The sequence below is a fragment of the Oncorhynchus keta genome, chromosome 6, assembly GCF_023373465.1.
Source record: "Oncorhynchus keta strain PuntledgeMale-10-30-2019 chromosome 6, Oket_V2, whole genome shotgun sequence".
NCBI classification, from domain to species: domain Eukaryota; kingdom Metazoa; phylum Chordata; class Actinopteri; order Salmoniformes; family Salmonidae; genus Oncorhynchus; species Oncorhynchus keta.
This window is the reverse complement of record NC_068426.1, coordinates 29,068,333-29,081,607: the sequence shown is the minus strand read 5'-3', so window position 1 is coordinate 29,081,607 and position 13,275 is coordinate 29,068,333. Positions and strand designations below refer to the sequence as shown.

The 13,275-nt window shown below is 45.4% G+C and overlaps 1 protein-coding gene across 10 annotated transcripts in view; it reads left to right on the top strand.

The window, feature by feature from the left end:
• LOC118385358 (RIMS-binding protein 2-like) overlaps positions 1 to 13,275 on the top strand; it is a 118,398-nt gene that overhangs the window by 89,359 nt on the left and 15,764 nt on the right. For 4 of the 10 annotated variants that reach the window (XM_052521291.1, XM_035772440.2, XM_052521293.1 and 1 more), the window contains 8 exons: positions 579 to 599; positions 3,537 to 3,741; positions 4,557 to 4,708; positions 5,081 to 5,160; positions 7,406 to 7,515; positions 8,673 to 9,488; positions 9,754 to 9,810; positions 10,893 to 11,044. In XM_052521291.1, coding sequence (XP_052377251.1) covers positions 579 to 599; positions 3,537 to 3,741; positions 4,557 to 4,708; positions 5,081 to 5,160; positions 7,406 to 7,515; positions 8,673 to 9,488; positions 9,754 to 9,810; positions 10,893 to 11,044 — 1,593 coding nt within the window. Of the gene's footprint in view, positions 1 to 578; positions 600 to 3,536; positions 3,742 to 4,475; positions 4,709 to 5,080; positions 5,161 to 7,405; positions 7,516 to 8,672; positions 9,489 to 9,753; positions 9,811 to 10,892; positions 11,045 to 13,275 lie in introns of those variants that run through there. The other 6 variants (XM_052521295.1, XM_052521290.1, XM_052521288.1 and 3 more) reach the window with 5 other exon arrangements.

Below are 13,275 nucleotides of genomic sequence, written 5' to 3'. Positions count from 1 at the left end.
AACCTGCTCATAACTCCCTCCTTTAGGACCACTCAACATCGCCGTTGCTCAGGCTTAGAAGCTCTCATACCAGCCATGGCACTAATGGCTCTTGGAGAAACCTCTTTTACAGAAAAAATTCAGAGCCCAACCATCCAGATGATGAAATATCTACAGTGTAGAGGAGATGCATTAGGAGCACTGGCACTGTTCACATAGATCTCCAATAGCATGCTCAGTTACTGCGTTAAAACGAGTTAACCTAGAGAGGAGATGACACTAAGATTATCTAGGGACATGAGTATTGTTCCTTTCCATCATTTCTGGTTCTCAACACTGTCTTGGCTATGATTTTGGATGTTTTTTATTTTCTTTTTTATATTTATTGTAAGTTACTTGATGCTCCCCATGGGGGACTCGTTCTTACTTGTTTTGTAACGGTTCTCTTTTCTCATTTATTTACATGATTTTGCATGGATTACTGTATTACGTATGCATTGATCTCATACGGTGTAACAGTTTGATTTGGGTGTTTGTTTTCTTTCATCTTTGTTCAATGTCATTGTGTGTTTCTATGTGTGTCTTTTGTGTCTGAACAGAACCATTTGGACAGAATGCAGGTATTTATGTTTCCTACCCTGAAACATCTAGAATCCCCAATGTTCATCGTCTCCATTGTCACATTTGTCCTATAACCTTTAAATAGTCTCAGTGAATCACTCAGGCTCTAATTCAAATTAGTGCATATGTTATAAAAGGTATGGTAATTAGGCAATGAAATGTACTAATATCGTATTCAATTGAAGGATATCAGATTAAGAGAGCCCAGTGCTGGTACTGCATCACACTATATATCCTCTTTTGCCTCTGTACTCCAGTCCAAGGTTGTGTCCCAAATCACACCATATTCACTATGTCCCTCAAACTCAACTCTGGACCTCCAAGCCAGTTCCACTGCATTTTATATAATTGTTCCACTCTAATCAGGGACAGATTTAGACCTGGGACACCAGGTGGTGGCAATTAATTATCAGGTAGAACAGTAAACCAGCAGGCTCCGGACCTCATAGGGTAAGAGTTGATTACCCCTGCCCTATATGGTGCACTACTTATGACCAGGGCCCATAGGGCTCTATAGTAGTCCACTATACAGTGGCTTGCAAAAGTATTCACCCCCCTTGGCATTATTCCTACAGTATTATGTTGCCTTACAACCTGGAATTAAAATGTATTTTGGGGGGTTGTATCATTTGATTTACACAACATGCCTACCACTTTGAAGATGCAAGATATCTTTTGGGGGTGAAACAAACAAGAAATAAGACAAAAAAAGTAAAACTTGGGTGTGCATAACTATTCACCCCCCCCAAAGTCAATACTTTGTAGAGACACCTTTTGTAGCAATTACAGCTGCAAGTCTCTTGGGGTCTGTCTCTATAAGCTTGGCACATCTAGCCACTGGGATTTTTGCTCATTCTTTAAGGCAAAACTGCTCCAGCTCCTTCAAGTTGGATGGGTTCCGCTGGTGTACAGCAATATTTAAGTCATACCACAGATTCTCAATTGGATTGAGGTCTGGGCTTTGACTAGGCCAAGACATTTAAATGTTTCCCCTTACACCACTCAAGTGTTGCTTTAGCAGTATGCTTCGGGTAATTGCTGGAAGGTGAACCTCTGTCCCAGTCTCAAATCTCTGGAAGACTGAAACAGGTTTCCCTCAAGAATTTCCCTGTATTTATTGGCATCCATCATTCCTTCAATTCTGACCAGTTTCCTAGTCCCTGCCAATGAAAAACATCCCAACAGCATGATGCTGCCACCACCATGCTTCACTATGGGGATGGTATTCTCGGAAGATGAGAGGTGTTGGGTTCGCGCCAGACATAGCGTTTTCCTTGATGGCCAAAAAGCTACATTTTAGTCTCATCTAACCAGAGTATATTCTTCCATATGTTTGGGGAGTCTCCCACATGCCTTTTGACGAACACCAAACATGTTTGCTTATTTTTTTCTTTAAGCAATGGCTTTTTTTCTTGCCACTCTTCCGTAAACCCGACTCTGTAGAGTGTATGGCTTAATAAAAGTGTTCCTATGGACAGATACTTAATCTCTGCTGTGGAGCTTTGCAGCTCCTTCAGTGTTATCTTTGTTCTCCCTGTTGCCTCTCTGATTAATGCCCTCTCGTCCTGGTCCATGAATTTTGGTGGGCGGCCCTCTCTTGGCAGGTTTGTTGTGGTCTCATATTCTTTCCATTTTTTAATAATGGATTTAATGGAGGCTGTTCTAAGTTTCTGATATTTCTTTATAACCCAACCCTGATCTGTACTTCTCCACAACTTTGTCCCTGACCAGTTTGGAGAGCTCCTTGGTCTTCATGGTGCCGCTTGCTTGGTGGTGCCCCTTGCTTGTGGTGTTGTAGACTCTGGGGCCTTTCAAAGCAGGTGTATATATTCTGAGATCACGTGACAGATCATGTGACACTTAGATTCCACACAGGTGGACTTTATTTAACTAATTATGTGATTTATGAAGGTAATTGGTTGCACCAGATCTTTTTTAGGGACTTCATAGAAAAGGGGGTGAATAGATATGCAAGCACCACTTTTCCGTTTTTTATTTTTTATAATTTTTTGAAACAAGTTATTTTTTTCATTTCACTATTTTGTGTCTGTCTATTACACAAACTCCAAATAAAAATAAATGTAAATGGCAGGTTGTAATGCAACAAAATAGGAAAAATGCCAAGGGGGGTGAATACTTTTGCAAGGCACTGTATAGGGAATATGGTGCCATTTGGGACGAATACCAGATGTCCTGTAAGATCCAAGCACATTTGATTTCCTTGTTTCTTTTTTTAACCAATCAGACCAAAGTAGTGGCTCCCAGATGGCTGTTCATTCATCCTCTGTTTCTGTATCTCAGCCCATCTTGCAGCTGAGTGTTCTGAATCTCAAGTATTCTGACTCTGAAGTGTTCTAACTCTCTAGTTTTATCGCTGGGTGAAACCAACTTTCCTCGTGACTAGGACCCTGGCTTGCCTTATCTCTTACTGTGCAGGCCATGGTGTTTCAGTCTTGTAGCCTTCAGAGAAAACCCAACGGTTGTTAACTCAAGGCTCTAAATGTAATCTCGGAGCTGCTTAGATAATGTCTTTAAAGTACATACTTTTATAAGCCTCTTAACTCGTCACACTGCTTGGCTTTGTTATCAAAGTGTATCAGCGTTGCACAGCCTCTACTTCCAGATCCTTTGATTACTCGGCAGGCAGTGTTTTTGATATGAATGAGCTGTTCTAAGCTAGAAATGGCTCTTTTGGGATCCCGTGCCATAATTGGTTCAGCTTGCGATCTGCAGCATCAGTAAAGGATTTAAGCCAATGATTAATTTAACTCATGTCCATGTAGTGGTATATTACTAACATGTTATTAACATAAAACATGCATTGCAATTTAGTATATCCTGTTCTAAAGATTTGCTACATAGGAGCACAGAAACCCTCCTTCCATTGACCGTTTGTGTCTATCTCTCTCTCCTCCACACATCCCTGTTTACGGAAGGTCAAGGTTCGCGACCTGGAGCTGAAATGCAGGTCACAGACTGAACAGTTTGGCCAGCTGTCCAAGGACCTGGAGGATTTCCGTCTGGAGGCGGATACTGTAGACATCCTCAGCACTGAGCCTTTCTCCAAACACAACGTTCCCTTTCGCCCAGAAAATAAACTCTCTCAAATCCTCAACGGACTGGCAGCCCAGGCAGGGAAAGGTGAACACTCCCAACTCCCAACCCTGCCCACTGTGAGAACATTATGGTGTCAGACGACATAGATATGAAGCAGAAAAGTGCTTATCTTACTAGAGAATAAAAGTATATACATCATGTCTGGCATTTGATTCAAACAGTGTATCTCATCAATCAAGACCAAAAGACAGTTCTGAAAGTCTATGTGCACAGTCTATGTCAGTCATTATGCCTGGGTAATTAATTAATTCAAAATTGAATGAGACAGTTGTTTAATCTAGTTGTCACAACAATGACCTTTGCCAGAACCCTGTGGGGTGAGGTTGGGAGAGTGGGAGAAAGAGAGGGAAAGTTGGCAACTAAACGGCCTGGTGTGAGTCACAGTAAGGCACCTCTTTTCTCTTCAGTCCATCTCAGCAGAACAGGCTTCAAGGCCAGTTTGGATCACAGGAAATGGAAGAAATGCCGCTTTATTCATGATCAATGACACAGCTCATCTGTAGCATAATTAACCAAATCCAAACACCAACCATTCAAATGTTATATTTTTGTCTAAGATGGGAAATTACCTAGGCATGGCTTTGTGTAGGTGTGTGGCTGCTAGAACTCTGTGATGGTAGAGTTCCGTTCCGTGTCAGTTATGTCTTCAGAGAGTAGAGCGTGTTAAGCATCAAAGAAATTACTTGCAGATGTGTCAGGCAGAGAGCAGAGCCAGGTGCTGGCCATAAAGAGTGTTTGCTGTGTACTCCCCTGAACAGGAAATCAATAGCTGTGCCATGAATGAGAGCAGAAGGAATGACAGATGCTCTTTATTTGGTGTGGAAATCGATGTTTCCCAGGCGATGAGAGCTCGGCAAACACTCGGCTGATATCCAAGTTCCTCCGCCCACTGCAGATCGGAGACAGAGACAGGCCGGAACTGCTGTCTGTCAATCCCTCCACTGTGACAACGAGCTGCCCCAGCAGCCCGCGACGGGTGACTCCCTCAGAGGTGGGTCCTGCTCTCGTCTCTTCTCATACAGAGACACAGTCCCATTGCTAAAGCATAAGGGTGCTATTGCTCAAGAGATGGGCTATTCATGGACGAGCTGTATACTTGCACTTGATAGCCATCAGCTGAGCAATAGCTGTAAAACCAATTGGTTTAGCACCAGACAGCAACATGAGTCTCCTGTGGCAATTGTCAGACAGTAGAACTAGACAGTATACGAGTGCTGGGAAGTTTTTCTGTGTCAGATCAGTCATTCCACTGTGGCTGTGATCATAAGCAAAGCCATTGTGTTTGAATTGGTTTGAATTGGATCAGAGTTATGGTATTTAGATGCAACTCTGTGATTGCTTCCCTGCCCGTGTGTTTCCCAAGATGGAGGATGAGATCCGTCGTGCACCCAGGTCCAAGCCTCGCTACACTGGCACAGTCCGTCTATGCACTGCCCGCTACAGGTGAGACCAGTGGGTCTGTCACACAACACCTGGGAAAGCTGAATCACGTATAGTTTGCTGACACCGAACAGCGCCACAAATCCACACATAACATTCTAGACCAGTGCTAGATCACTAAGCAACTCCACATGCACATCAGAAGCACTATTTTCTCCATAAACATATTGTAGTTTAAATTGTAGTCAGGAGCACATCTACAGTAACAGTCAAAAGTTGACACACCTACTCATTGAAGTGTTTATCTTTATACGTACTATTTTCTACATTGTAGAAAATAGTGAAGACACCCCAAACCATGAAATAACACATGAAATCACGTAGTAACCAAAAAAGTGTTAAACTTCTTAAGGATGTAGCAGAATACAGTTCCCTGGCAGGAACATCACTCAGCGGAGTTTCAGAGCGCCACCTATAGTTTTTGATAAAACTCAAACTGTCATTAAACTTTCATTAGAATACACATTCAAGGTAGTGAATTAAAGCTACACTCATTGTGAATCTATCCACCAAGTCAGATTTGTAAAATGCTTTTCGGCGAAAGCATGAGAAGCTATTATCTGATAGCATGTAACACCCCAAAAGACCCGCCGGGGACGTAAACAAAATAATTAGCATAGTCGGCGCTACACAAACCGCACAAATAAAATCTAAAACATTCATTACCTTTGACCATCTTCTTTGTTGGCACTCCTATATGTCCCATAATCACTATTGGGTCTTTTTTTTAGATTAAATCGGTCCATATATAGCCTAGATATCGATCTATGAATAGTGTGTGATCAATGAAAAAAATAGCGTTTTTTAACGTAAAGTAATTTTTTTTTTATTAAAAAAGTCGACGATAAACTTTCACAAAACACTTCGAAATACTTTTGTAATGCAACTTTAGGTATTAGTAAACGTTAATAAGCGATCAAATTGATCACGAGGCGAATTATATTCTATAGCTGTGCGTCTGGAAATAATGTCCGGGTAAATCTCAACCAAAATATTCGAAGAACTGCTCTGCCCTGTGTCTGTTTGACCAAGAAAAAAATAGTAGGCAAATGACAAGACTGTTAACATCGTGTGGAAGCTGTAGGTATTGCAACCTCGGCTCCATTTAATGGGGGTCACTTTTAACAATTGGTTGAAGTTGCGCATGGATATATTTTTCCATTTTCAGTGATCAGATTTTCCTGCACTTTTCGATGAAACGCACGTTCTGTTATAGTCACAGCCGTGATGTAACCAGTTTTAGAAACGTCTGAGTGTTTTCTATCCACACATACTAATCATATGCATATACTATATTCCTGGCATGAGTAGCAGGGCGCCGAAATGTTGCGCGATTTTTAACAAAAATAAACATTTGCAGCTTCCTTAAGAGGTTTTAAACAAGATTAGATTTTAGATTCTTCAAAGTAGCCACCTTTTGCCTTGATGACAGCTTTGCACACTCTTGGCATTCTCTCAACCAGCTTCACTTGGAATGCTTTTCCAACAGTCTTGAAGGAGTTCCCACATATGTTGAGCAGCTGTTGGCTGCTTTTGCTTCAATCTGCAGTCCAAATCAACCTGATCCATCTCAATCCGGTGAACAGGTCAATCTGAGGTGCAGTTAGCTATCATCTACAGCAGAGATAACTCTGGATCTTCCTTTCCTGTGGCGGTCCTCATGAGAGCCAGTTTCATAATAGCGCTTGATGGTTTTTGTGACTGCACTTGAAGAAACTTTCAAAGTTCTGAAATGTTCCGCATTGACTGACCTTCATGTCTTCAAGTAATGATGGACTGTTGTTTCTCTTTGCTCATTTGAGCTGTTCTTGCCATAATATGGACTTGGTCTTTTACCAAATAGGGCTATCTTCTGTATACCACCCCTACCTTTTCACAACACAACTGATTGGCTCAAACGAATTAAGAAGGAAATAAATTCCACAAATTAACTTTTAACGAGGCACACCTTTTAATTTAAATGAATTCTAGGTGATGCTGGTTGAGAGAATGCCAAGTGTGCAAAGCTGTCATCAAGGCAAAGGGTGGCTACTGTGAAGAATCTCAAATATAACATATGTTTTCATTTGTTTAACACTTTTTTGGTTATTACATGATTTCATATGTGTTATTTCATAGTTTTGATGTCTTCACTATTATTGTACAATGTAGAAAATAGTAAAATTAAGAAAAACTCTAGAATGAGTTGGTTTGTTCAAACTTTGACTGGTACTGTATGTTGAACCCTCCAATCTCTCTTGTTGTGTAGTTACAACCCTTATGATGGGCCTAATGAGCACCCAGAGGCAGAGCTCCCCCTGGTGGCTGGGAAGTACCTGTATGTGTACGGCACAATGGATGACGACGGCTTCTACGAAGGTGAGAGGGAATCCAGGGTTACTACACACTTCACCACTAGCATCAGTAGCAACATATGCAATCTCATTAGCATTATGAAGGCTTTTCAATCCATGGCTACGCTAATCCTCCTAGCATCCCTGGCCCAGACTTCAGCCTGCTTCAGCAGCTCTGGTGAGTCATCACTAGCTGCCATTGTTGGTGGTGGGTGAGATTGCCTAGTGTTAGCCTAGCTCCTGCCCTGCCTGGCTGTTTGGAGATGGATGATGTTTGTATTTACCACAGGGATACTGGGGCTCAGACCAAGCTGTTGTCAAGATGCAGCCTGATCCCCGTAGCTAGAAGGCTAATCCGGCAACAGGGCTCTGATTAATCACAGACATATTCCCCTGCAGATGGAGAGCCATCTAGGGCCTCCCAGCCTCACAAATGTACTGACTGGAATTACGAGATAGAGGAAAAGCAAGTACAGTACTGATGAGTGAAAGAGGTTGGTGGTCACTATAATGAACTGGGTGCGATTTCATACACACCCTCTCCATTGTGCAGGAATAGTTTTTTTCACCCCCTGTACTTCCTGGAGAAATTGATGACATCATATCCTTACCTTCTCTGTTTGATTCAAGAGAACTGTCCCAACCTTGGGGACGGGCACCACAGAGTTTCTCTTTCCACACCAGTAGTACTCACACTCACAGTAGTACTCATGGTCTATTTTTAGCTGATGGTAACATTTGCAGCAGGCATCATTAAAGGCTTGAGCGTTCCATAGATTCCCCCTGAGACAGCCGTGCGAGACTGGTGTCTTTACCTTCAGTCTGAGGTGTATCAGAACAGAACAGGGTTCCTGGAAGGTGTTACTGTGTCTGCCTGAATAATCACTCAATAAAATCTCCACAGCCAGCTAATCCTGAGTGATATTACATGTTGCTGACAATTGAAATGTCCATATTCTGCTTTACTCTTTTGATCTCGTCTTTACATACCTCGTTGCCATATAAATATATTAGACATTCCTCTATACATTCTAAAGGTACTTTTTCATTTAATTACTTGGAATATACTGTATGTTTTGGGATGAGATTAATAGAGGAATTTGAAGACATAGGGTTGTGAGTTTGAATTTTGTTGATAATAAAGTAAGCATCTCTTTCTGTCTCTGTCTTTGTGTGCTCCAGGGGAGCTGCTGGATGGCCAGCGAGGACTGGTCCCCTCCAACTTTGTGGAGTTTGTCCAAGACAAGGAGAAACCATCCATCCAGCCAGGGGACACAGGGGAGGACCTGGGCTCTCTGGACAATACCTCCCTGGGCCTCATGGGGGCCGATGGAGGGCCCCCTCAGGATGGGCTACTGGGCTCCACCAACCCACTGGGCCCCTGCAGCAACGGCACAGGGACCCTGGACCCAGAGGATCTGTCTGATGACATTGTGCCTTACCCCCGGAGGATCACCCTAATCAAGCAGTTGGCCCGTAGCGTCATTGTGGCCTGGGAGCCCCCCATGGTGACTCTGGGCTGGGGAAACATCAGCTGCTACAACGTGCTGGTGGATGGTGAGGTGCGTGCCAGCGTGCCCTACGGGGGCAGGACCAAGTCTTTGTTGGAGAAGCTTGATCTGGACACGTATACGCACCGCGTGTCCGTGCAGAGTGTGACAGACAGGGGACTGTCGGACGAGTTACGCTGCACCCTGATGGTGGGAGCCAACGTGGTGGTCGCGCCATATGGCCTGCGTGTGGACGACATCCTGCGCGACTCGGCCGAGCTCTCCTGGTTGCCCAGCAACAGTAACTATGGGCACACGGTGTTCCTGGATGGGGCGGAGCATGCGGTGGTGCGTCCGGGGAGGTACAGGCTGCGCTTCGTCAACCTCAAGGCCATGACGGTGTACAAGGTGAGGGTGGTGGCCCGGCCACACCAGGTGCCATGGCAACTGCTCATGGAGCAGAGGGAGAAGAAGGAGACTGCTGTGGAGTTCTGCACACAAGCTGCTGGTGAGGCTTGGTTCTTCTTAAGTCTAACTATTTATTTTGTCCAACATATGTTATATATTATTTTGTCCAATACATTGTTTTTCTGACATCTATAATGTGTTAGGGAAAGGTTGGATAAAAGTCCATTGGACTTAAGAATTTGTTCTTAACTGACTTGCCTAGTAAAATAAAGGTAAAATTAAATAAAAAAATATATAGACCATTAAGATAGATAGATAACTCATGTCTTTACCCGTGCCATGTATGTCTGTTATGTTTTGTCCAGGTCCTGGACCATATTCCAGATCAGGTCAGAAGGAAGACCAGTTTGTTTATGGGAAAAGTAGGAAGTAGTTTTTGATTGGCATGGGTAACTGACACATTGAATGAAAACAAGCTAACAGCACTTTAAAACCTAACAAATGATCATGAGTAACTTCCTCAGCTTTTCCCTGCCATTGGCTTGATGCTAATATACATAATAAATTAAGGTACGTCCCAAATAGCCAACTATTGCCTATATAGTACACTAGTTTTAACCAGAGCCCTGGTCAAAAGTAGTAGACTATACAGGGAATATGGTGACATTTGGGACACAAGCCTAAAGCTGCCGAAGTAACTCCCTCCCACTCGATCCTTAACTGAGATGACCACATCAGTATCCGTGTGCATTTCCCCCTGCCTGAGCTGTGACATCACTGTGACGTACCCAGTGAACCAGGAGAGAACAGGCTGGACTCATTCAACTCACACTGACGCCTCTCACATATAAGACACACACAGACACAAACATTGACAGATACACATAGACAGACTACATAGACAGTCGGCCACACAGACCCATGCACACACACACGCCCACACACACAAACATGCACACATGTATACACACTAACACACACACACTCATGCTTTCAGGTGGCCTTGGGCCTCCCTTTGTGCCTTCCACTTTCAATATTTGCATCATACAATACATGGTAAGCAACAGGGCAATGCTTCACATAAAACATTCAAAATAGCTTAGCTTATAAATGCTATATCGTTAAATACACCTATATTCCAAAAAGCTTAGCTTATAAATGCTATATCGATAAATGCACTTTTATCTGTTTGGGTGTCATTACAAAGAGTTTGATGTTTCATGCATTTGGGATTCACTCTCAAAACAATCCACTCAAATTTGACCAGATATTGCATGACCATTAAATTGTGATTTAATTGGTGTATACAACCAACATTGGGAAAGGGAACTGCTTTGTGGATCATAGACATGTCACAATCATATAGTTCACAACAGAGGGAGATGGGATTCAACAAGTTAACAGCACTTGGTGTCTTATGAATGCTACACTCACCCCCACTCCCTCCCTGTTTGTGTGTGTAAAACCTGTGTAGACAGTATCTATTATTTCATCCCCCCTCCAGGCCCCCCATTACCCCCTCAGGAGGTGCAGGTGCAGTGTGGCCAGGCCCCAGGGGTCCTGCAGGTGCACTGGAAGCCCCCTGTCCTCTCACCCACCGGAACCTCCAATGGAGCCAGCGTCATCGGATATGCAGTCTGCACTAAAGGACAGAGGGTGAGTGGGGGAGTGGGTGGTTGAGAGAGTCTGCACTAAAGGACAGAGGGTGAGTGGGGGAGTGGGTGGTTGAGAGAGTCTGCACTAAAGGACAGAGGGTGAGTGAGGGAGTGGGTGGTTGAGAGAGTCTGCACTAAAGGACAGAGGGTGAGTGGGGAGTGGGTGGTTGAGAGAGTCTGCACTAAAGGACAGAGGGTGAGTGGGGGAGTGGGTGGTTGAGAGAGTCTGCACTAAAGGACAGAGGGTGAGTGGGGAGTGGGTGGTTGAGAGAGTCTGCACTAAAGGACAGAGGGTGAGTGAGGGAGTGGGTGGTTGAGAGAGTCTGCACTAAAGGACAGAGGGTGAGTGAGGGAGTGGGTGGTTGAGAGAGTCTGCACTAAAGGACAGAGGGTGAGTGAGGGAGTGGGTGGTTGAGAGAGTCTGCACTAAAGGACAGAGGGTGAGTGGGGGAGTGGGTGGTTGAGAGAGTCTGCACTAAAGGACAGAGGGTGAGTGGGGAGTGGGTGGTTGAGAGAGTCTGCACTAAAGGACAGAGGGTGAGTGGGGGAGTGGGTGGTTGAGAGAGTCTGCACTAAAGGACAGAGGGTGAGTGGGGGAGTGGGTGGTTGAGAGAGTCTGCACTAAAGGACAGAGAGTGGGGAGTGGGTGGTCTGCACTAAAGGACAGAGGGTGAGTGGGGGGGAGTGGGTGGTTGAGAGAGTCTGCACTAAAGGACAGAGGGTGAGTGGTTGAGAGAGTGGGTGGTTGAGAGTGGTTGAGAGAGTCTGCACTAAAGGACAGAGAGTGGGTGGTGAGTGACAGAGGAGTGGGTGGTTGAGAGAGTCTGCACTAAAGGACAGGGGAGGGGGGTGGGTGGTTGAGAGAGTCTGCACTAAAGGACAGAGGGTGAGTGGGGAGTGGGTGGTTGAGAGAGTCTGCACTAAAGGACAGAGGGTGAGTGGGTGGTGAGAGAGTCTGCACTAAAGGACAGAGTGGGTGGTTGAGAGAGTCTGCACTAAAGGACAGAGGGTGAGTGGGGGAGTGGGTGGTTGAGAGAGTCTGCACTAAAGGACAGAGGGTGAGTGGGGGAGTGGGTGGTTGAGAGAGTCTGCACTAAAGGACAGAGGGTGAGTGGGGGAGTGGGTGGTTGAGAGAGTCTGCACTAAAGGACAGAGGGTGGGTGGGGGAGTGGGTGGTTGAGAGAGTCTGCACTAAAGGACAGAGGGTAAAGGACAGAGGGTGAGGGGAGTGGGTGGTTGAGAGAGTCTGCACTAAAGGACAGAGGGTGAGTGGGGAGTGGGTGGTTGAGAGAGTGTGCACTAAAGGACAGAGGGTGAGTGGGGGAGTGGGTGGTTGAGAGAGTCTGCACTAAAGGACAGAGGGTGAGTGGGGGAGTGGGTGGTTGAGAGAGTCTGCACTAAAGGACAGAGGGCACTAAAGGACAGAGGGAGTGGGGGAGTGGGTGGTTGAGAGAGTCTGCACTAAAGGACAGAGGGTGGAGTCTGTAAAGGACAGAGGGTGAGTGGGTGGTTGAGAGAGTCTGCACTAAAGGACAGAGGGTGAGTGGGGGAGTGGGTGGTTGAGAGAGTCTGCACTAAAGGACAGAGGGTGAGTGGGGGAGTGGGTGGTTGAGAGAGTCTGCACTAAAGGACAGAGGGTGAGTGGGGGAGTGGGTGGTGGGGACAGGTTGGGGGAGTGGGTGGTTGAGAGAGAGTCTGCACTAAAGGACAGAGTGGTGGAGTCTGTAAAGGACAGAGAGTGGGGGAGTGGGTGGTTGAGAGAGTCTGCACTAAAGGACAGAGGGCACTAAAGGACAGAGGGTGAGTGGGGGAGTGGGTGGTTGAGAGAGTCTGCACTAAAGGACAGAGAGTGGGGGAGTGGGTGGTTGAGAGAGTCTGCACTAAAGGACAGAGGGAGTGGGGGTGGTTGAGAGAGTCTGCACTAAAGGACAGAGGGTGAGTGAGGGAGTGGGTGGTTGAGAGAGTCTGCACTAAAGGACAGAGGGTGAGTGGGGAGTGGGTGGTTGAGAGAGTCTGCACTAAAGGACAGAGGGTGAGTGGGGAGTGGGTGGTTGAGAGAGTCTGCACTAAAGGACAGAGGGGAGTGGGGGAGTGGGTGGTTGAGAGAGGGTGGTTGAGTGGGTGGTTGAGAGTCTGTAAAGGACTGCACTAAAGGACAGAGGGTTGAGTCTGCACTAAAGGACAGAGGGGAGTGGGGGAGTGGGTGGTGGGTGGTTGGGTGGTTGAGAGAGT